Genomic DNA, 25,438 nt, shown 5'->3' on the forward strand with positions numbered 1-25,438 from the left:
CATGGCAGGGTTAGAGTTACTGACGCACATCCTACTGACTGCACTTCATGATGAGTACAGCTTGAATGCCGTCGTTGAGGGCATCAATCACTCTTCGCATGAGACTCCAATTTCCAGAAAGGGAAGATAGAAAATGAGGTGATTATAAGGATGAAGGGGACCTGCTTTCGTTCTTTTCGCCAAAAGAAACTCGTGCTGGGATTAAGGGAAAACGTCTTCAGTGCATGAGTGATAGCATGTGGCTTACATCGGGAGATATGAAATCCCTTTGAAGAAAGAATGTAAAATATATTTCAGTCTTTTTTAAGTGATTCAGTATCTGTTTAGAAGCAAATTAATTGATGTTCTTTTTTCAGTGTTTAGTTCATGATGCCATGGAACATTTAACTTTTTAAGTTTGAAGTATTCTTGCTTTTAAGTTCATTTTTGTTACATTTTAAGTTGCAAATGATTATTTTATTTTTTAGATTTTTTGAGTGTTCATTCTGTAATTTTTGACAGATACAGTCTGTTTATTACGGAAATTTTAAGAGTATTAATATTAAAGCAGAATACTTTGCATATTCTGAACATCAGAGTTCACTACTCTTATATAACTGCTAACTGACTTCTGTCTGCCCTATCTTTAGGGGTGAATAAAAGCATTTTTTTTAGCTACCCATGTCGACGTCAAAGCTGTGCTTTAGTGAACATCCCAGCACCATGTGTCAACAAAATGATTTCACACATTGAGGATGTGGGATCTAAAATACAGGAGCATTTGAAATGGGTGAGTAACATTTAAAATGTTAAGCTTTTTCTAAGCTTTGTAAAGCCTATGTGGGTATATTACTTAAAGAATCCAGGGCATTTAGTATTTTTTAAAGATACTTGGAATACTTCATAGAATCTTTGCTCAATTGCATAATTTACTAAACCAGACATATTTTTGATAGTTTGACTTCAGAAGAGTGAAGCGACCTTATTAAATGATTTTTCCCCACCTGTTTGTTTTTTATCCAGAGGCAATCATGTTAAGTAGTAATTTCCATAAGCCAACTTGACTAGTAAATTAAATAGTATTTACATCATTTTTAGGGACACTAAACTGATTAGATGATTAGATGAGTAAATTGGTGTATAAAAAGACAGTGTGCTCTTTTTACTGAGTTATTTTATTCTAAAGAAATACTTAATGTGTCTGCTGAAAGAGAATACAGTGATTCTTTCTTTGTCTTTTTAACCTGTAAAGGTTTGCCTCTATTACTCTGAAATGGGTTCAATATTGAAATCATTCACACATTCAGAGAATTATATAGTAATAATAAAAACTTTTTCATACATTTTATTAAGATTGTATTTACTTGATGTAATTAATGTATAATTAGACTTCCCAAGCAGGAGGGTAAGTTTGCTGGAGACCTGTGCTCCTTCTCTTCTTCCACCACTGTCACTTGATTTGGCTGAGAAAGTTTTGATGGACCATTGTGATTCTTGATCGAGGGTGTTACCTCTTTCGAGGCATGAGAGTGCAGTAAAGACCACAGCTTTTAGAGCCACATGTTTAGTGACCCTAGATGGAAATGGAGATAATGGTATCATGTTAGGCCAAGTGCCAGCGTGTGATATGCACTCAGTATATATATTAGCTATTGTTACTTCTATAGTTTTGTTTGACATTCAATATTATTTTATATTACCTCTGTTGCCTCTCTGTTGCCCCAGTTGAAGATATTACTTCAGACATGCTTTGTGGTTACAGGCCTGTTGGTGTTCTAGGCCTTGAAGAGTATCTTAAGCAGATAGAAGAGAATCAATATTTATTGACATTGTACATGCACATGTGTTTTAATTAACAATTATGCATGTTAGAAATAATGGAAGTAGATTTATAGTGTCTAATAAATAATTATAATAGCTGTACTATAATATGCGCTCTATTATAAACAGCTACAATAACTCAAAACTATTGCAAATAATGCTGCAATAAACATAGGGCATATACCTTTTGGAATAGTGATTTTGTTTTCTTTGGGTTAAGTACACAGTAGGGAAATTACTGGGTTATATGGTATTTCTATTTTTAATTTTTTGAGGAGCCTCCATACCATTTTCCATAATGGATGTACTAAGTTACATTGCCAACAAAAGGGCACGAGGGTTTCCTTTTCTCCATACCCTCATCAACACTTGTTATTCCTTATCTTTTTGATACCAGCTATTCTGACTGACATCTCATTGTGGTGATATCTCACTGTGATTTTATTCGAGTTTCTGTGATCAGTGATGTTAAGCATCTTTTCATGTGTCTGTGGCCACCTGTATGTCCTCAGAAAACTATCTATCCAGGTCCTCTGCCCATTTTTAATCAGATTTTTTTGTTTTTTTGGTGTTGAAATGTATGAATTCTTTATGTATTTTGGATATTAAACTCTTACCAGGTATATCTTTGCAAATGTTTTCTCCCATTCACAAGGTTTTGTTGATGGTGTCGTTTGCTGTGCTGAAGTTTTTAGTTTGATAGAGTCCCACTTGATTATTTTTGCTTTTGTTTCCCTTGCCTTGAGAGACATATCCAGAAAAAGATTGCAAATGCCAATGTTCAAGTTTTTACTGACTATATTTTTTATTAGTTACATGGTTTCAAGTGTTACATTTTAATTTAATGGTCTTTAATCCATTTTGAGTTTATTTTCTTTTTGTATGGTATAAGACAGTAGTCCTGTTCATTCTTTTGCAGGTAGCTGACCAGGTTTTCCAACATCATTTACTGAAGAACTTGTTTTTTTTTTTAAATTCTTGCCTCCTTTGTCATATATTAATTTTGACCGTATAAGTATGGGTTTATTTCTGGGCTCTCTATTCTGTTCCATTGATCTATGTGACTTATTTTTATGCCATTTTAATGTATGTCATTTATATACTATATGCTTATACTAAATTGAGATTTTTAGCTCATATATCACTTTTTTCCCAAGATCCATATACTCAGTGCCTACTGAACATCTTTTGATATATGTCCTTGAAGCACCTCAAATTCAAAATACACAAAGTTGGACTAGTCATTTCTTCTTCTTTCTGTGCTCCTAGGTGCAGTGGTGGCACATTATTCACCCAGCGGAGCCAGAAAGCTGGTAAATTATACAGACACACATTTTTCCTCAGCCTTTATACACAATCACTAATTTGTTTTGATTCTACCTCTGGAATGTACCTCAGACAGCAACAGTTCTCTCTGTCCATACTGTGGAGTTTTGTGCAGGCCACTCTCATTTTGCCTGGGTCGCTGTGGGAGTTCTTCCATTTCCTCCTCTAGCTCCTCTTCCAGTTATTTTCTCCTCCCACCCATCCTTCATAAAACAGGCCACAGGCCGTCTTTTCTGTATATGTTATTGCTAATAGTATGCTTAAAATCCTCCTTGGAATCTTTCTTGCCAGAGCAATTCATATTCATCCTCCTTGGCATGAGGTAAAAGTCCTTTTATAGAATAATATTTACTCTTAAGCTTTGTGTCCCCCTAAATACTCTGCTACAGCTTTGATTACTCTCTTACCTCTGGACACAACCCATGCATTTCCACTCTTCTATTTAACCTTTGCTGCTTCTCACAAAACCACCTTTACCCTCCAAAGCTTAGTATAGCTCTTCCCTGGAAGTCTCACAGTGCGTTGTCCTGACCACAAGTGTGGCGATCAGCACATTGTGTTTTAGTTGTTTCTTATGGCTCTTCCTCTGCTACAAGATTGTAAGATCTTGAAGTTAGAGTCTATATATATTTCTGTGCTAACCATAGCACATATCAGAATTTGGCACATTATAGGCATTGAGTGGATAACTTTTGCATGAATGGGTTCAGGAATAATTTTTAAAATTATGTCAAGTCTGGGGAGGAGCCAAGATGGCAGCATGAGTAGGGCAGTGGAAATCTCCTCCCAAAACCATATATATTTTTGAAAATATAACAAATACAACTATTCCTAAAAGAGAGACCAGAAGATACAGTACAACAGCCAGGCTACATCTACACCTATGAGAACTCAGCATCAAACTAAGGGGGTAAGATACAAGCCGCGGCCCAGAGGAACCCAAGCGTGCCCCCCACCCCAGCTCCCTGGTGGGAGGAGAGAAGTCAGAGCAGGAAGGGAGAGGGAGCCCAGGACTGCTAAATATCCAGTCCTAGTCATTAGCACCAGGAGTGAGACACACAGTGTGTGGTGTGCTGGATACTAGGGAAATGGGACAATAAAACCTGCGAGCGGGTTCCCACAGCTGGTGCCCCTGGGACAATAGAAAAGCGAGGGTCTTTTGAAAGTCTTAAAGGTACAGGAGCCTCACAGCTGGACGGAAGCATCCCAGCACACTCAGCACAGCAGCTGGAAATCCCGGGGAACTCCGGATGCCCTAACCTCCTGGGCAGCAGTGCAGCTCTGAGGCCGCTCACAGCGATAAAAAGCCTCCCACTTGTTCCCCCTCCAGCGTGGCCCCGCCATAGTGGTGCAGCAGCCTGAGACCAGCCATGACCACAGCAGCCATGCGGAGCCTACTCTGCAGTCACCTGGGCCAGACTTAGAGAACCCGCTAGGGCACAGCTGCCCAGCACAAGCCACCAGGGATCACCATTCTCGCAGGAGAGGACAGCAAAGGGCAAGTGGGAAGGGACTTTGTTCTCCCAGCTGACACAAATGCCAACTGCCCACGACTACCTCTATCACCAATAAAAGGCAGAAGAATTTGATACAAACCAGAATAACCCAGACATCACCTGAGAAGGAACCTGGGAAGATAGATTTAACCTATCTTCCTGAAAAGGAATTCAAAATAAAGGTCATAACCATGCTGATGGAGCTACAGACAGATAAAGTTGGGAGGGAGAATACAGAAATGAAACAGTCTGTGGAAGGACTTAAAAGCAGAATGGACGAGATGCAAGAGGCCGTTAATGGAATAGAAATTAGAGAACAGGAACACATAGAAGGTGATGCAGAGAAAGATAAAAGGATCTCCAGGAATGGAAGAATACTAAGAGAACTGTGTGACCAATTAAAATGGAACAATATCTACATTATAAGGGTACCAGAAGAAGAAGAGATAGATAAAGGAATAGAAAGTGTATTTGAAGAAATAATTGCTGAAAACTTACCCAAACTGGGGGAGGAAATAGTCGCTCAGAACACAGAAGCACACAGAACTCCCAATAGAAGGGACCCAAGGAGGACAACACCAAGACACATAATAATTAAAATGGCAAAGATCAAGGACAAGGACAGAATATTAAAGGTAGCCAGAGAGAGAAGAAAGGTCATCTACAAAGGAACACCAATCAGCCTATAATCAGACTTCTCAACAGAAACCTTACAGGCCAGAAGAGAATGGCATGATATATTTAATGCAATGAAACACAAGGGCCTTGAACCAAGGATACTGTATCCAGCACGATAATCATTTAAATATGAAGGAGGGATTAAACAATTCCCAGTCAAGCTAAAGTTGAAGGAATTTGCCTCCCACAAACTGCCTCTACAGGGTGTTCTAGAGGGACTGCTCTAGATGGAAGCACTCCTGAGACTAAATAGATGTCGCCAGAGAAAATAAAATCACAGCAAAGAAAGACCAACCAAATACTAAAGGCAAAAAATAAAATCAACTACCCACAAAAGCACTGAAAGGAAACACAAAAGAGCACAAAATAAAACACCTAACATATAAAGAATGGTTTAGGAGGAATAAGAAGGGAGAGAAATAAAGAATCATCAGACTGTGTTTATAATAGCTCAATAAGCGAGGTAAGTTAGATGGAAAGATAGTAAAGAAGCTAACCTTGAACCTTTGGTAACCACGAATCTAAAGCCTGTAATGGCAATAAGTACATATCTTTCAGTAATTACCTTAAATGAAATGGACTGAATGAACCAAGCAAAAGACACAGAGTAACAGAATGGATAAAAAAGCAAGACCCATCTATAAGCTGCTTACAAGAGACTCACCTCAAACCCAAAGACATGCACAGACTAAAAGTCAAGGGATGGAAAAAGATATTTCATGCAAACAGGGAGAAAAAAGCAGGTGTTGCAGTACTAGCATCAGACAAAATAGACTTCAAAACAAACAAAGTAACAAAAGATAAAGGAGGACATTACAAAATGATAAAGGGGTCAGTGCAACAAGAGGGTATAACCATTATAAATATATATGCACCCAACACAGGAGCACTAGCATATGTGAAACAAATACTAACTGAACTAAAGGAAGAAATAGAATGCAATGCATTCATTTTAGGAGACTTCAGCACACCATTCACTCCAAAGGACAGATCAACAAACAGAAAATAAGTAAGGACACAGAGGCACTGAACAACACACTAGAATAGATGGACCTAATAGACATCTATGGAACTCTACATCCAAAAGCAACAGGATACACATTCTTCTCAAGTGCACATGGAACATTCTCCAGAATAGACCACATACTAAGCCACAAAAAGAGCCTCAGTAAATTCAAAAGGATCGAAATTCTACCAACCAACTTTTCAGACCACAAAGGTATAAAACTAGAAATAAATTCTACAAAGAAAGCAAAAAGGCCCACAAACACATGGAAGCTTAACAACATGCTCCTAAATAATCAATGGATCAATGAACAAATTAAAATAGAGATCAAGCAATATATAGAAACAAATGACAACAACAACACAAAGCCCCAACTTCTGTGGGATGCAGCGAAAGCAGTTTTAAGAAGAAAGTATATAGCAATCCAGGCATATTTAAAGAAGGAAGAATAATCCCAAATGAATAGTCTAAAGTCACAACTATCAAAATTGGAAAAAGAAGAACAAAAGAGGCCTAAAGTCAGCAGAAGGAGGAACATAATAAAGATCAGAGAAGAAATAAATAAAATTGAGAAGAATAAAACAATAGCAAAAATCAATGAAACCAAGAGCTGGTTCTTTGAGAAAATAAACAAAATAGATAAGCCTCTAGCCAGACGTACTAAGAGAAAAAGAGAATCAACACACATTAACAGAATCAGAAACGAGAAAGGAAAAATCACTACAGACCCCACAGAAATACAAAGAATTATTAGAGAATACTATGAAAACCTATATACTAACAAGCTGGAAAACCTAGAAGAAATGGACAACTTCCTAGAAAAATACAACCTTCCAAGACTGACCAAGGAAGAAACAGAAAATCTAAGCAGAACTATTACCAGCAACGAAATTGAATCGGTAATCAAAAAACTACCCAAGAACAAAACCCCCAGGCCAGATAGATTTACCATGGAATTTTATCAGACATACAAAGAAGACATAATACCCATTCTCCTTAAAGTTTTCCAAAAAATAGAAGAGTAGGGAATACTCCCAGACTCATTCTATGAAGCCAACATCGCCCTAATACCAAAAGCAGACAAAGACCCCACGAAAAAGAAAATTACAGACCAATATCCCTGATGAACATAGATGAAAAAATACTCAACAAAATATTAGCAAACCAAATTCAAAAATACATCAAGAGGATCATACACCATGACCAAGTGGGGTTCATCTCAGCGATGCAAGGATGGTACAACATTTGAAAATCCATCAACATCATCCACCACATAAACAAAAAGGACAAAAATCACATGATTATCTCCATAGACGCTGAAAAAGCATTTGACAAAATTCAACATCCATTCATGATAAAAACTCTCAACAAAATGGTTATAGAGTGCAAATACCTCAACATAATAAAGGCCATATATGATAAAGCCACAGCCAACATCGTACTGAACAGCGAGAAGCTGAAAGCTTTTCCTCTAAGATCGGGAAACAAGACACGGATGCCCACTCTCCCCTATGTTATTCAACATAGTACTGGAGTTCCTAGCCATGGAAATTAGACAAAACTAAGAAATACAAGGCATCCAGATTGGTAAAGAAGAAGTCAAACTGTCATTATTTTCAGATGACATGATATTGTACATAAAAACCCCTAAAGACTCCACTCCAAAACTACAGAACTAATATCTGAATTCAGCAAAGTTGCAGGATACAAAATTAATAGATAGAAGTCTGTGGCTTTCCTATACACTAACAATGAACTAACAGAAAGAGAAATCAGGAAAACAATTCCATTCACAATTGCATCAGAAAGAATAAAATACCTAGGAATAAATGTAACCAAGGAAGTGAAAGACCTATACCCTGATAACTACAAGACACTCTTAAGAGAAATTAAAGAGTACACTAACAAATGGAAACTTATCCCATGCTCTTGGCTAGGAAGAATTAATATTGTCAAATGGCCATTTTGCCCAAAGCAATCTACAGCAGATTCGATGGAATCCCTATCAAATTACCAACAGCATTCTTCAAAAAACTGGAACAAATAGTTCAAAAATTCATATGGAACCACCAAATACCCCGAATAGCCAAAGCAATCCTGAGAAGGAAGAATAAAGTTGGAGGAATCTCACTCTCCAACTTTAAGCTCTACTACAAAGCCACAGTAATCAAGACAATTTGGTAGTTGCACAAGAACAGATGCACAGACCAGTGGAAGAGAATAAAGACTCTAGGTATTAACCCAAACATATATGGTCAATTAATATAAGATAAAGGAGCCATGGACATACAATGGGGAAATGACAGTCTCTTCAACAGTTGGTGTTAGTGAAACTTCACAGCTACATGTAAGAGAATGAAACTGGATCATTGTCTAACCACGCACACAAAAGTAATTTCGAAATGAATCAAAGACCTGAATGTAAGCCATGAAACCACAAAACTCTTGGAAAAAAACATAGGCAAAAATCTCTTGGACATAAACATGAGCAACTTCTTCATCAACATATCTCCCTGGGCAAGGGAAACAAAAGCAAAAATGACCAAGTGGGACTATATCATGCTAAAAAGCTTCTGTACAGCAAAGAATATCATCAATAGAACATAAAGGTATCCTACAGTATGGGAGAATATATTCATAAATGACAGATCCGATAAAGGGTTGACATCCATAATATATAAAGAGCTCACACACCTCAACAAACAAGAAGCAAATAATCCAATTATAAATTGGGCAGAGGAGCTGAACAGTTAGTTCTCCAAAGAAGAAATTCAGATGGCCAACAGACACATGAAAAGATGCTCCGCATCACTAGTCATAAGAGAAATGCAAATTAAAACCACAATGAGATATCACCTCACACCAGTAAGGCTCACCACCGTCCAAAAGGCAAACAACAACAAATGTTGGTTAGGTTGTGGAGAAAGAGGAACCCTCCTACCCTGCTGGTGAGATTGTAAATTAGTTCAACCATTATGGAAAGCAGTATGGAGGTTCCTCAAAAAGCTCAAAATAAAAATACCATTTGACTCAGGAATTCAACTTCTAGGAATTTATCCTAAGAATACAGCAGCCCAGTTTGAAAAAGATAGATGCACCCCTATGTTTATCACAGCACTATTTACAATAGCCAAGAAATGGAAGCAACCTAAGTGTCCATCAGTAGACGAATGGATAAAGAAGATGTGGTGCATATACACAATGGAATATTATTCAGCCATAAGAAGAAAACAAATCCTACCATTTGCAACAACATGGATGAAGGTAGAGGGTATTATGCTCAGTGAAATAAGCCAGGTGGAGAAAGACAAGTACCAAATGATTTCAGTCATATGTGGAGTTAAAAACAAAGAAAAACTGAAGGAACAAAACAGCAGCAGAATCACAGAACCCAAGAATGGACTAACAGTTACCAAAGGGAAAGGGACTGGGAAGGATGGGTCAGAAGGGAGGGATAAGGGGGAGGGGAAAGAAAGGGGGCATTATGATTAGCATGTATAATGTGGGGGGGGGCACACAGGGAGAGCTGTCCCACACAGAGACGACAAGTACTGATTCTACAGCATCTTACTATGCTGATGGACAGTGACTGTAATGGGGTTTGTTGGGGGGGACTTGGTGAAGGGGGGAATGTAGTAAACATAATGTTCCTCATGTAATTGTAGATTAATGATACAAAAAAATTATGTCAGGTTTTGGATGAGGTTCTAAATATAGTAAAGATGTACTTCTTAAAATTCTTTATTTTATTGTTTTGTTTGTTATCAAATATTGTGTATGTTTTTAAAATGTTTGGACTTTTGAATAGGATAATAATAGTAAATCCCAAATTACTTGTAAATTCAATGGTATGACTATGCCTTACAGATGAAAGTGTGTCACAGTTGTGAAATATAGTATTCAGTTTTAGTAGTCCACGTCTTCAAATATGTTGTAATAAAAAGGAGATTCCCAACATGAAGTTTTTCTTATTTTTTAGAGTGGAAAATAGGTTTTATGAACACTTTGTCTCAAAAATTTAAATAGCATTTGAATATTTAACATAATATAGTAATAATTTCCAATAAAAATATGAAGTTAAGAAACCAGAGTCAGATAGAATGTTTTATGTATCAAGCAGGAATTTGTAGGCAATGTGGTTTATAAGGAAATAAAACTGTTGATTTCCCATATAATGTGTCAATTTGTCAATTTTTAACAGTATGTCCTGTTTGTCATTTTAAGTCCTCACTTTTCTTTCTCTTTGATCTTTGGCAGGAACAGAAATAAGTGATGCAGAGGGTTTCTGATTAGTTGGGTGTAATTTGTTTCTTCTACGTTATACGTTATACATTGTGATATCCCACACAGGCACAGATAGGTAGCTGAAAACAAAGAACAATATCACAGGATTATCCACTATATTCTCTGTGCTGTACTTTCATTACTGTGATTAATTTATATTATGACCGAGAGTTAGTGCCTCTTTATACCCTTCACCTGTTTCACCCACCCACCCCAATCCCTCCCCCATGATAACCACTAGTCCCTTCTCAGTGTCTATGACACTGAGTGCTGTTTTGTTCATTTACTTTGTTTTACATTTTAGATTCCACCTGTAAGTGAAAGCATATGGTATTTGTCTTTCTCTGCCTGGCATATTTCACTTAGCATAATATCCTCTAGGTCCATCCATGTTCCAAATGGCAAAATTTCCTTCTTTTTGATGTCCCAGTAATATTCCATTGTGTATATGTACCACATCTTCTTTATCCATTCATCTATTGATGGACACTTAAGTTGCTTCCTTATCTTGGCTATTTTAAGTAACATGGCAGTAAACATAGGGGTGCATATATCTTTTCAAATTAAGAGATTTTGTTTTCTTAGGGTAAATTCTTAGAAATGGAATTGCTGGATCATATGGTATATTCTATTTTTACTTTTTTGAGGAACCTCCATATTACTTTCCACAGCGGCTGCACCAGTTTACATTCCTACCAACAGTGTAGGAGGGTTCCCTTTTCTCCACATCCTCACCAACACTTGTTATTTCTTGTCATTTGGATAGTCGCCAATCTAACTGGTGTGAAGTGATATCTTATTGTGATTTCAATTTGCATATCCCTGATTAGCTAAGTGGAGCATCTTTTCATGTATCTTTTTGCCATCTGTATGCCTTCTTTGGAAAAAAATGTCCATTCAGGCCCTCTGCCCATTTTTTAATTGGGTTATGTGTTTTATGTGTTGTTGAGACATATGAGGTCTGTATATATTTTGGATGTTAGCCCAACATATATATATATGTATATATATATATGTGTGTGTGTGTGTAGGACCCATTTGTGAATATATTCTCCCATACAGTAGGTTGACAAATGTTTTATTATTTCTAATACTTTTCTTTTTACATTTGGCTTCTTCAGCCATCTGAAATTTATTTCTTTATGGCATGAGGCAGATATGACACTTTTATCTCTTTATAATAATTATCCAAATATCATTTATTGACTTACCCATCTCCATTGATTTGAAATATAAATTTTATAATAAATTCTCATATATATGGGTAATAAGATGATTATTTATTGTAGTCTGTTTCATATTTGTGTAATGACATTCTTGTGCTAAATTTAATTTTCTATTTTTTTGATATTGTGGAGGAAAGAGATTTTTAGTATTTTGGGGGAAAGTAATATATGCCCTGAATTTTTTATTATATTCATTTTGTTCATTCGAGTATTTTTTATCTAAAATAAGTTCTTATTTTTCACGCTTTAATCACTCCTCAAATATTTGTGTGCTGTTTTCTATCCTTTGTATTTTACATTGTGTACCAGACAGATTTCTGGTTGCTAGCGTAAGTTTTTGTGTTTTGTTACTGTTACTTTTTGCCTTTTAGCAGCTCTCAGTATGCTTACATCGAATGCTTTTCTCCAGTATATAAAACACTTTACTGGAGTTCTTTGTAAATAGGAAGAAATATATGTTTAGGAAGAAATTTGAGGATCTCTATTTTTGCCTAAATAAGCTTACATTTGAGTTTGTAGCACCTTGGAATATTTTCACTCATTGATGAATCTGCTTTGTTTTCACCTACCTATCTGTGCCTGTGTGAGATTCCGCTAGTTATATAGGCTCTGTTTTGTTTCTCTCTGGAACCAATACTTCCATTCTTAGAGAGCCTCTCCATCTTAGAAAGATCTCCAATGTGCTTACAATTCTTCTCATGGCAGTGACTAGGAGGGAGTTTCTCAGTCACATATTTTGAACTCTTGGGATGGAAAACAGTAAGACTGGCTTGTGTGATCACAGGCCGCTCTTCAGTTTCTTACTTTGTGACCTGCTCATTCTCATATGCTGGGAATCTCTGTTGCGATCCACAGAGAAGCCTTTTACTTTCTCTGAAGTGGTATCCTTTTGTCTCTCTTGGGTTATGCTTTTCTTGTTTTCACTATCAATCTCATCTGATTGCTATCTTTTTCTGAAAGTTCTTCTAAAATAAATGTTCAAGTAATTTTTATTGACATACATACATATTTATCTAGAAATTTTAGCTTAATATGGGAAGAGAAGTAATTACCTATGCTCAGTCTAATATTTTGAATTGGATTATCTATGAAACCCATAACACTATGTATTCCTTGTGTATTTGGTAATTTATTCACCTTATAGTCTAAGATATTGTTAGCATAAATCTACAGAACATGACTCCAAACAAAGAATTTGTAGTCTAGAAGAGGGATGATACTGTAGTTAACTAAATATTTTTGAACCCTTGTGTAATACATATTTACTGATTTTTGATAGTGTAATAAAATTCAATGGATATCATGCACCCTTGATTGTGTAGAAAGACTTTTGGGAGTAAGTGACATTTGTATTGACTTTTGATGAAGGGGTAAGATTTAGAAATATGAATGAAAGGTGAGAAAAATTGTGTGGAAGTAATAATAAAAGGATGGAAATAATAATAGAAGTATATACCTGTTTTGGAAATGAGAATATAATTTGACAAAAATATAATGGTATTTATAGTTTTATCAGTGAATTACAGTGTAAGTTAGTTTACTATTTTTGAGGTGCTTAAATTTTTATTTTATTTTATTTTTTTAACAGTTTGAAACTTCTTTTGAGGAATGGTAAGAACCTCTCATGCTTCCTTTATTTATTTTCTTCAAGTTTTGATGACTAGTCTGCTATAGATGAGTTTTATTTCAAGTGGAATAGGAAATGGAAATAAGAAATTTTCATATTAGAAATTAGAATGTATTTTTAAGAATATAAGAATTAGGGTATCACTGAAAATGGCAAAACAGGGATCTCCAGGGCTCTGGCCTACCACAGATACCATCCTAAAATTGGCAAAAGTTGGTCAGAATCAACTTATGCAGAAATTTGGAATCTAGTCAACAGCTTACAACACTTGGGTAAAGTTAATGATGAAACAATATGCTGCATTACATAGAGAAAAAAAGCACAGTGGCATTTTAAATTGCCCACTTGCCACTTTCCAGCCCCTTGATGAGTGGTGGCCATGAAGAGTGCAGTCTGCACTGTGGTGCGGACTGCTAGTGCTAGAGGGAGCAGTATGGACCTTATCCTCAGAAAATGGGCTTCAGTGTCTTGGCCTGACAGCTCCCTGAAGGACCAGCACAAATGCTTGTCTTTGTTTTGCCAGACTTGGAGCAATCACAGAGCTGTAGCCACTTCCAGTTACTGTTTGCTGAAAGCTATACTTAAAGGCACATATGTGACACCACTGTGAGACTATGGGTGACAATCAGGACAAGCCTTAGACAAACCAAAATGTATGGGAAAGAAGAGAATGGAGAAAGATATATGAGGGAATTGCATTTTTCAAAGCTATCTTATATGCTGGAGAATCAAGCAGTATACACAAAAGACCAGTGTTAGACACATGCTCAGAGAAGACCTGAGAAGACCCTGATCTTTTTCTTCTGGTTGAACTTTAGGATGTGTGGGCAAGAACTGAAGTTAGAGGTGGACCTGTAAACTGCATGGACAAGCATTGAAGGGATGCTCTAGCGCAGAGGCAGTGTGCTTAGGCTGGGAAAGCATGTTCTAGTTTTGGTCTCTTTTTTCTCTGGTATTGAAAGTAACCTGGATAAAACACAGACTTACCAGGAAGCTAATGAAACACCTCTGTGGCCACACATGACAAAGATTACAGACATTACAAAAAATCTGAGAGTAATTGAAGAAACAGTCTGCCCACAACCCAGCAACAGACCTGGTAGATGGAGGATGATCTCATTTCCAGTTCTCAGTGAAATGCTCAAAATGTCCCGTTTTCTACAAAAAGTGGCTAAGATAAAAAGAGAATTTGTCCCATTAACAAGGGAAAATAAAATAAAGCACTGGCTCTGAGGAAGTCCAGACAGTAGATTTATTGGACAAAGACTTTAAATCAACAGTCTTAAATATCCTTAAAAAGATAAAGGAAACTGTGGACAAAGAATTAAACAAAACCAGGAGACTAATGTCTAAACAAATTAAAATATCAATAAAAAATTATAAATTTAAACCAAATAGACATTCCAGAACTGAAAAGTACAATAATTGAAATAAAAAATTAATTAGAGATGTTCATCAGCATAGTTGAGTAGGCACAGGATAGACTTGTTGGAGATAGGTCAATTGAAATTATGCAGGCTGAGTACCACAAGCATAAAAGAATGAAGAAAAATGAACAAAGCCTAATAATAGACCCAAGGGACAGCATCAAGAATATAAATATAAATATACCAGTAATGTGAGTTCAGGAGTGACAGGGGAGAGAGACAGGAGGAGAAACAATATTGGAAGCAACATTGGCTGAAAACTCCCCAAATTTGATTAAAGACATGAATCTATTATACTTCCACTAAACTCAGTGAACTCCAAGCAGGAAAAATTCAGATACACATCAAGACACATGATAGTCAAACTGTTGAAAGCATGGAGTGAAGTGTTTTGAAAGCACCAAGAGAGAAGTGACTCATCATGTTCACGGGCTCCTCAGTAAAATTAACAGTTGGTTTCTCATCAGAAATTATGGAAGTTAGACGGTAGTGGGATGCCATATTTAAAGTGTTGGAATTAGTACTAATAATGATAATAATAAACCACTCAATCAGGAATTATGAATCCTGCAGTAGTGTCCTTCAAAAATAAAGGAAAAATTCAGGTAGTCCTAGATAAAAGACTGCAGGGCTTTGTCACTGGCAGACCTGTCCTATCAGAAATCCTAAAGGTAGTCTCAGGCAGCACTGAAAGGACAGTAGACAGTAACTTGAAGTCATGTGAAGAAATAAAAGAACAGTAAAGATAGCTACAAAGGCAAATATAATTCATTTTAATTTTGTATCTCTTTTATCTTTCTCTGTAATTTAAAAAGTAAAAATCTATGTGAGCATACAATGTATAAATGTGCAACTGTGTAATCTGTGGAAGTGACAACATAAAAGGTGTAAAGGAACAGAATTTTTTTAATATGATAGAAACTACATTGATTTTAATTCAAACTTAATTATTATGAAGTTAAGATGTTTATTGTAATCTCCAGGGAATCACTAAAATGTTTTTAAAAACCCCAAAAAATAAAAAATCAGAAATTCAATTAGGAGAAACATAAACAATTCACCAGGAAAATAAAATGGACTACCGAAAAAAAAAAAAAAAGGCAGTTGTGGAGAAACTAAAAAGTGAGAACATACAAGTAATATAGAAATAAACATGAAAGTGGCAGAAGTAAGTCCTTTCCTATCAGTAATTTCTTTTCATGAAAATAGATTAAACTCTGTTATAAAGGTAGAGAATGGTAGATGGATAAAAATAGATGGCCCAACTAATGCTGTCTATAACCAACTCATTTGAAATCAAATAACAAAAGTAGGTTGATAATGGGTGAATAATATATGTTATAAAAATAGTAATCAAAAGAGAGCTAGAGTGGTTATACTAATATCACACATAGATTTTAAGTCAAAACAGATTACTAGAGACAAATAATACTTGGTATCTTAATAAAAGGATCACTTCATCAAGAAGACACAAAAATTATAGACATATACATACCTGAAAACATAACTTCATGATACCTGAAGTATAAACTGACATAATCGAAGGGAGAAGTATAGTTACATAATAAATTTTGAGAAATTAGTACCTACATTTTCAATAATGGATAAAAGAACTAAAAAGATGAAAAAGGAAATGGACTTGTACAGCATCAGAACCATCTAGACCTGACTGACTCATACAGTACATTCCACCCAACAGAAGAAAAAACATTCTGTTCACATTCACATTGAACATTACTCAGGATAGATAATATATTAAGCCACATAGGAAATCCAATAAAAATAAGATTAAAACCATACACAGTATCTTCTTTGACTCAATAGAATGGAATTACATATCAATAAGCAGAAGGAAACCTAGAAAATTCATAATATATGTAGAAATTAAAGAACATAGTGTAAAAAATCTCAGTGAGACAAAGCTGTAATTACAGAAGAAATTAGAAAATACTTTGAGATGAAGGAAAATGAAAGTGTAACAAAACTTATGGGATTCAGCAAAAGAAAGCTCAGAGGGAAATTCAGAGCCATAAATGCTTACATTAAAAAAGAAGATCCCAAGTCCAGTAGCCTAATTCTGTACCTGACAGAATTAGAAAAAATTGAGTGTGCTAAAGCTAGCACAAGAAAGGAACTCATGAAGATTAGAGCAGAGGTACATGAAATAGTAAAAAAATGATAAATAGCACCACTGAAAACAAAAGTTGTTTCTTTGAAAGAAGAAACAAATTCATAAACCTTTAGCTAGGCTGACAAGATAAAAAGGCCTGAATTACTTAAAAAATAGGTACATCACTGCAGAGTTTACTGAAAGAAAGAGGATTATGAGATAATGCTATGAGCAATTGATAATACTGTGAGCAACCAATAAGATATACAACATGAAATAGAGAAATTCCTAGAAACACATTAACTAACAAAACAGAATCAAGAAGTAGAAAATCGAAACAGATCTATAAAAAGTAAAAAGACTGAATCAGTAATCTAAAATGTCCCACAACGAAAAGCTCAAACCAGATGGCTTTGTGGTTAAATTCTACTAAAGACTGAAAGAAGAATTAGTACCAATGCACCTCTGCTTCAAAACAGAAGAGAAGGGAACACTTCCTAATTCATTCTATAAGGCCAGCATTACCTGATACTAAAAACAGGTAAAAAGATCACAAGAAAAGGAAAAGCAGATGGATTTCTTTATGAATGTAGATGTAAAAATTTCTCAACAAAATACTACCAACCTGAGAATCCACTCCAAAACTACTAGATCTAATATCCGAATTCAGCAAAGTTGTGGGATACAAAATTAATACACAAATCTGTTGTATTCCTATACACTAACAATGAACTAGCAAAAAGAGAAATCAGGAAAACAATTCCATTCACAATTGCATCAAAAAGAATAAAATACTTAGGAATAAACCTAACCGAGGAAGTGAAAGACTTACAATCTGAAAACTACATGACACACATGAGAGAAATTAAAGAAGATAACAATAAATGGAAACACATCCTGTGCTCATGGATAGGAAGAATTAATATTGTCAAAATGACCATCCTGCTTAAAGCAATCTACAGATTCAATGCAATTCTATCAAAATACCAACAACATTCTTCAATGAACTAGAGAAAATAGTTCTAAAATTCATATGGAACCACACAAGACCCCGAATAGCCAAAGCAATCCTGAGAAGGAAGAATAAAGTGGGGGGGATTATGCTCCCCGACTTCAAGCTCTACTGCAGAGCCACAGTAATCAAGACAATTTGGTGCTGGCACAAGAACAGACCCATAGACCAATGGAACATACTAGAGAGCCCAGATATAAACCCAAGCAAAAATGATCAATTAATATGCAATAATGGAGCCATGGATATGCAATGGGGAAATGACAGCCTCTTCAACAACTGGTGTTGACAAAACTGGACAGCTACATGCAAGAGAATGAAACTGGATTATTGTCTATCCCCATACACAAAAGTAAACTCAAAATGGGTCAAAGACCTAAATGTAAGTCATGAAACCATGAAACTCTTAGAAGAAAACATAGGCAAAAATCTCTTGAATATAAACATGAGCAACTTTTTCCTGAAAGCATCTCCTCAGGCAAGGAAAACAAAATAAAAAATGAACAAATGGGACTACATAATGCCAGAAAGCTTCTGTACAGCAAAGGACACTATCAGCAGAACAAAAAGGCATCCTACAGTATGGGAGAATATATTTGTAAATGACATATCCAACAAGTGGTTAACATCCAAAATATATAAATAATTCACATGCCTCAACACCCAAAAAGCAAATAACCCTATTAAAAAATGGGTGGAGGATATGAACAGACACTTCTCCAAAGAAGAAATTCAGATGGCTAACAGACACATGAAAAGATGCTACACATCGCTAATTATCAGGGAAATGCAAATTAAAACTACAATGAGATATCACCTTACACCAGTTAGGATGGACAACATAGAAAAGTCTAGGAACAACAAATGCTGACGAGGATGCGGAGAAAGGGGAACCCTCCTCCACTGCTGGTGGGAATGTAAACTAGTTCAACCATTGTGGAAAGCAATATGGAGGTTCCTCAAAAAACTAAAGATAGAAATTCCATTTGACCCAGGAATTCCACTCCTAGGTATTTACCCTAAGATTGCAGGATTCCAGTTTCAAAAAGATATATGCACCCCTATGTTTATTGCAGTACTATTTACAATAGCCAAGAAATGGAAGCAACCTAAGTGTCCATCAGTAGATGAATGGGTAAAGATGATGTGGTACATATACACAATGGAATATTATTCAGCCATAAGAAGAAAACATATCCTACCATTTGCAACAACATGGATGCAGCTACAGGGCATTATGCTCAGTCATATAAGCCAGGCGGAAAAAGGCAAGTACCAAATGATTCCACTCATCTGTGAAGTATAAGAACAAAGCAAAAACTGAAGGAACAAAACAGCAGCAGACTCACAGAACCCAAGAATGGACTAACACTTACAATAGGGAAAGGGACTGGGGAGGATGGGTGGGAAGCGAGGGGTAAGGGGATTAAGGAGCATTATGATTAGCCCACATTATGTTAGGGGGGCACAGGGAAGGACAAGTAGTGATTCTATAGCATCTTACTAGGCTGATAGATAGTTACTGTAATGGGGTATGTGGGGGGGACTTGATAATGGGGGTTATTTAGTAACCACACTAGTAACTACAATGTTGCTCATGTGATTGTATATCAATGATACCTTAATAAAAAAAGATGCTCATTAATTTTGTATTTTTAAAAGCAAACAAAAAAATAGATTACATCATCTAACAAAAATTTCTAAAAATAAAATTAAAACTAAAGGAAGAAAATGCAGGAAGTATTTCCTTTACCTCAGAATGGAAAGTCTTTCCTAAATAAAATGTGGACAATCAGACAGATAATACTCAGCCATCAGAAATATTAAATGGTAGTCAGATATGCAGGAAACAGTATCATTTAATTAAAGGAGCATGCAAATTATGACTCCCAATTTTATAAGAAGTATCAGTAGATTAGAATGTAATTCTATGTTAAATCTGAAAAGAGTGAAGTAATATAGGTTATTTTATATTTTTTGTATGCATAAAACTTTAACACTTCTTTAATAAGAAAAAATAATGAAAATAAAACTCCCTGCTTTGCTGTTCATGCAAACTTTCTAATAACTTCTATCAGGAAAAATACTTCTTTTTAGACACAATGAAAATAGGATTCAAATATTGGGCCAGAGAAGTACTGATAATGAGAGTATTTCATTATTTAACATACAGAACTTTAGCTAGAAAGATTCTTTAGAAAAGAAATAACATTTTAATTTGAACATTTTATAAAACATTATTAACTTCAAATCTGAAATAGTATTTTTACCCCTTGTAATTTATAGTGGTTCCCCAGAAACTGCTAAACTGAAAATAGAGAAATAACTCTCATTATTCTCAATAAGCTACCTTTTTCTGATAACGTTTTCTAGGAAAGCTCAATTTCATTAAAAACAATGATGCTTTACTATCCCTTAAAATTTTTCAAGTCATGTGTAACAAATTGTACAATACTACCAGTTTACTATGCAGTAGAAACCCATTAACTTTTAGAATTTCACTATTTTAATCTCCTATATAGTAGAATTAGCATGTATACTAAATTTCACCACAAACATTTAGAATTCAATCTGAATTCTGACACTTAGTTCACCTAAAATTTGTTTTACTAACTTTTAAGAACAGCATTTTTTAATTAAATGACTGCTTCTTTGCCATTATATAGGAGCAGAACTTCTTCCACAAAAGACCTTAAAGAAGAAGGGAGTTTGGCTTCACCTGTGAAAGAGGTCAAATCAGAAGAAAAGAAAGGTTAAGTCGTTCATCATACTTAGACATAATGTAATTCCACTTGAAAGCTCGTTGACTTTTCTTTTAACATATTTCCAATTCTCACAATGGTCATGTTGAAGAATTTTATAATTCTTATGAGTATCTAACAGAGGAAAGAGCTTTCTGTATCATTTGATTAAATATTTATTTAATAAATATTTATTGATGAATGTTAAATACCTCATACTGGTCTATGTCCTTAGTATATAATGACCTCTGCTCACCTCTCAAGAAGCTGACTATAATTCCGGGCTGTTCAGTAGAACTTTCTGTGATAATCAGTGGGTTCAACATCTGCATTATTTGATAGAGTAGCTTTTGAGCACTGGAAATGTGGCTAGAGAGCTAGGAATTTAATTTTTAATTTTAATTTCAACTTACCCTTCAGAGTCAGTAGTCATGTGTGATCTGTGCCTACCATATTGGACATTGCCACACTACATCTGTGCATATGTATGTATATATATAGACACACATATAAATTAAGGTGAATATTCTTGTCACAATTTATAAATGTAAAATAATTTATATACTGGAATGACAGTTATACTACAGTTACTTCAAGGTATTTGAATCTATTCTTAACAGCATATTAAACACGTTCTCCTCCCCTCACTGTAAAACTTTACTAAACACCTTCCTTTCCTGAAAGATAACTGATAAACTCAGGACGTTTTAAAAGTACAAACATTTGTTAGTTATTCAAAGCTGTCTTTTACTTCAGAGCTCTGTTTTTGCTGTTTTCCTTTTCACTGTTTATATCTACAATGAAGATAAAACCTCATCCATTAATTCTTAATTCTTCACATGACCAGTGATGGCAGAAAGCTCAGTCACAGTAACAGGTTAGTTGTGGTTATGTTAATCATAAACATGAACCTTTGACTGTGAAGCACAAGATAGTATCAGGATGAGGATGATGTATTGTAATTAAGTGTTTATGTTAAGAAAAATTGCAGGTGGTTTCTTAATATGAAGCAATGAAATTAATTGAGGTGGCATCTAGAAACAAAACTGAGATGTTAAATATAATGAACTGGAGATACCCCAAGTTGTACACACAACATTTATTTTAGAAGGCTATTGTAGAAACAGTACCAAAGACATCTGTATAAACATAATGACACCTTTGGTAAAACACATACATATCCAATGAGAAGTGCTTCAGTTTAAAGTGGAGTTCACCTCATTGTGTGTTTCAGACTGAAATCTTGTTACAGAAATTGAACTGTTCATAAGTTGTCCGAGGAACACAGTGTTTAATGTGTATGCTGTCATAAAACAGACAATTAAGAATATAAAGTGTCCAGCATGTAGTAGAATTTGAAGAAGAGAAGACAGTAGACCAAATAGAGACCAAACAAGGGACCAATGAGGTTGATGCCATTTTAAATTAAATAAGTCTGGAAAAAGATAATTTTTATGCATTACAGTAGAGCATCCTGTTTCTCAAGAATTCTATTCAGGTAGCATGCTGAATTTCTTTGACAAGCCCACTCGGTTAGTAGAAAAAATTCTGTGCTTGCACAGAAGGTCACTGTCTTTATTGTTCAAAAGGAAAAAAAGCAAAGGCCTATTAGCTGCTTTTCTTCTTGATCCAGTTTTACTGTTTTTCCTCCAACCTAGCTCTTTGGGAACTGTGCCTTTCTTGACAATGTTTTTGTTTATGCCTTCCTGTCAGACCACATTGTGACTAAAGTAACTGTTTACAAGTGTAATTTTCACCAGAGTGACACCCAGATCCATCTTCCTTACTGATTTTCTCCTGGAAGAAATTGTATTGCTTAGAACATAATAGGTTTTCTGCCCATTTCTTACATAAATAGAGGAATGAATACCCATGTTAATCATTTAATTGACATTAAACTATATCATTCCAGAGGTGTGAACCAGGAATCCTAAATGTCCCTCATTAAAGGAATTACATTTTGTTATAACCGAATAAATAGAATTTGTATATGATGATGAATTCCTGGCAAGGCTAACAAGGGATGTTATTACATCCTATAAGGATGTAAAGTGTCTTCCTCAGAACCATCTGAGGATTTTCACTGTTGATATGATATGATCATTATGATTTGCTTTCTCATTGAATGAGAGGAAACACAAACATAACTTAAAAATAAAGCTCTCTAATACAGCTTGTGAGTAGAATGTGTTTTTTCCTTCAGATAGAATATGCATGAAGATATTGGTTGAGATTTAGCTATTCTAATTATTATATAAAATACTCCTTTAAAAAATTCATCTTCAAAGATTATGATAATGAACATTATAATTATATTATAATAAAACTGTCTTTAAAAGGTGAATCTGTTTTTCTAAAGTTCTCTTTTTAGATACATATGTGTTAAAAAGAAAACAATGGTGATAGTTTCTGTGTTCCCACTTAGTTTATACGCTGACTGATTAATGAATGTGAATATATTTTCCTATTTTAAGATGAAAAGTGCTCAGAATTAAAGCAGGACATGGAAATGTTGCTGTCAGAGGCCATTTATCTCATTAGAAGTCTAGAAACTGACCGTGCAGAAGCTGAAGAAGCTTTAAAACAACAAAAATCAAGAAAGGAAAAGATTGTCATGAAAATTGATTCTTGGTCAGTCTGGAGACTTCAAGAAATCCCATTAGCTGTGCAGAAAGGTAATAATGATTATTTCATATTACCATTTACTTTGTTGGAGAGGCATGGATAATCAATAGTAACTCTGAATAAAAATTCAGTTGTTTAGAGTGACTGTATTATTTGCATCTAAACCAGTGTACTTTGATAGATATTATTAATGAACACCGCACTGTGCCCATGTGAACCTGCTGTTATTTGGTGTTTGTTGGAAATACTCCATAGGATTTATGGTACCCAAGAAACATGCAAATGTTCAGTACACATTACCTGTAAAGACTACAGGAATTTAGTATAGAAATTTAGGCATTTGAAGTGAGCCAGTTGGTGTCATTGGCCACATCTTTAAGTCTAGGAAAATGAAAGTCTCAGTAATATCTTAGGAACTACATGCATCTTCTTTTGAGAATTAAATAGTAAATTTTATTGGGAACTTGTAGCAGGCAGTGAAACTTAAGTCGCTTCCAAGAGTCATTTTTAATAAGGATATGCTCTCTTTTAGACTACAGAGTAAGGGACCTTTGAAGCACTATACAATCTAAAGGCATTGATTTTTTTATTCTATAGACACTGTGCCTATCAAACATATATTACTATATGATTATGCCTGAGGCTGGAATTTTATGCTATCATTGGGCAAAAATTTTAAATCAGGATTTATGTGCTTTATAATGGGTTATGTTAGGGTGCTCATATAGCCTGTCACTTAAACCAAGACGCCTTTGAGACAAAAAGGGGTACTGTTCATTTTTACTCATGGATAATAGTTTTTTTTACTCATGGATATTTTTACTCATGGAAATTTTTACTCATGGATAATATTGCAAGTTAATCATTGCACCTGACAAAATACATTTACCTGATGGTTCCTCAGTTATATTATTTTAATAAAATAAATGTAAGTTTAGTGGCTGTTTCTACCTTTAAAGTAATACTGAGCTCACAGCTTGAACTCTCTGAAAGGGTATCTTGCCGCGACCCTCCTTACCCAGAAGGACTCAGGAGACACGGGCCCACTCAAGAGAGTGGCCACCCGGATGGGGGTGGGGGGGGAGGGAGGGAGGGAGGGGAGAGAGAGAGACAGGGAGCAGAGAGGGCAGCAGCATGGTGCCTTTTATTGTGGTGGATCTGCTGGACCTGTTGCCTTGGGGGAGGGTCCGGATGTTTAGAGATAAGGCGGGGTAAGCCCAGGCAAGCCCCAGGCAAGCTCAGGCATAATTCTCACCTGCTTATGTACTTGAGACCATGGGGTAAATGAAGGATAAATTACTATATTTTTACATTCCTCCCTTTTCTGTTTTATAAGTGGTACAGGATTTGGGAATGGCTGAAGGACAGTCTTCAGTAACTGCTTCCTGCTGATTAGGGGCGATGAAGTTCATTTTTGTATTGATGGGGGGTGGTCTTCGGATGAGCCCTTGGTCTGCAGTGGCGATGGCATGTTCCAGTTTTAATAAGGATCATCGTCTTTGGAGAGGGGTTGGTAATCCTGTAATATAAGCTGGTTAAAGATTTGGTTAGAAATTTTTTGCATTTGGGCTGATTGCTATGTTTACATAGGGTGGCTGAATTATTAGCATTCTTTGGGGACATATGTGTAGGCAGAAAAGCAACCTGTAGGGCAAAGGGAAATCTTTGATGGTGCAATCTTTTGGACATTCTGAAAGAGAAGAAAGGGCTGGTGTTGGGAAGATAGGTCTGGTGAGAGAATAAGTGTTGAGACCAGGGTTAACAATCCTGAAGCATGATGCATGGCGGTTGTAAGGGAGGTTTTAGGACTCTGTGCTGGCAGAAACTTCTTCAGTGATGAGTTGAAGTGGAGATGGGTGCTGCGAAATGCGGAGAGGAAGAGGTCCTGTCAAGGTGGAGAAGTAGGAAGCTGTGGGAGATTTGGTGGGAGGGGAATAAGCTGAGATAATGGCTTAAGGTGGGAGTTGTGTATCCAATGAGGAAGACCCTGGAGTTTAACTGCAGTTGGCATGGAACGGATTACTGTGTATGGCCCTTGCCATTTGGGAGTTAGGGATGGTGTCTTTGTTGTTTGGAACAG

At 35.7% G+C, this 25,438-nt stretch overlaps 1 protein-coding gene across 1 annotated transcript in view; it reads left to right on the plus strand.

Moving 5' to 3' along the window:
• The window catches only part of CCDC178 (coiled-coil domain containing 178), a gene marked incomplete at its 5' end in the record, with an annotated part of 479,198 nt that overhangs the window by 8,744 nt on the left and 445,016 nt on the right, over positions 1–25,438 (plus strand). Inside the window, 4 exons of the mRNA XM_036885068.2 lie at positions 630–769; positions 13,405–13,427; positions 20,659–20,744; positions 23,208–23,408. Of these exons, the coding sequence (XP_036740963.2) occupies positions 630–769; positions 13,405–13,427; positions 20,659–20,744; positions 23,208–23,408 (450 nt within the window). The remainder of the gene's footprint in view (positions 1–629; positions 770–13,404; positions 13,428–20,658; positions 20,745–23,207; positions 23,409–25,438) is intronic.

The sequence above is a fragment of the Manis pentadactyla genome, chromosome 6, assembly GCF_030020395.1.
Source record: "Manis pentadactyla isolate mManPen7 chromosome 6, mManPen7.hap1, whole genome shotgun sequence".
NCBI lineage: Eukaryota > Metazoa > Chordata > Mammalia > Pholidota > Manidae > Manis > Manis pentadactyla.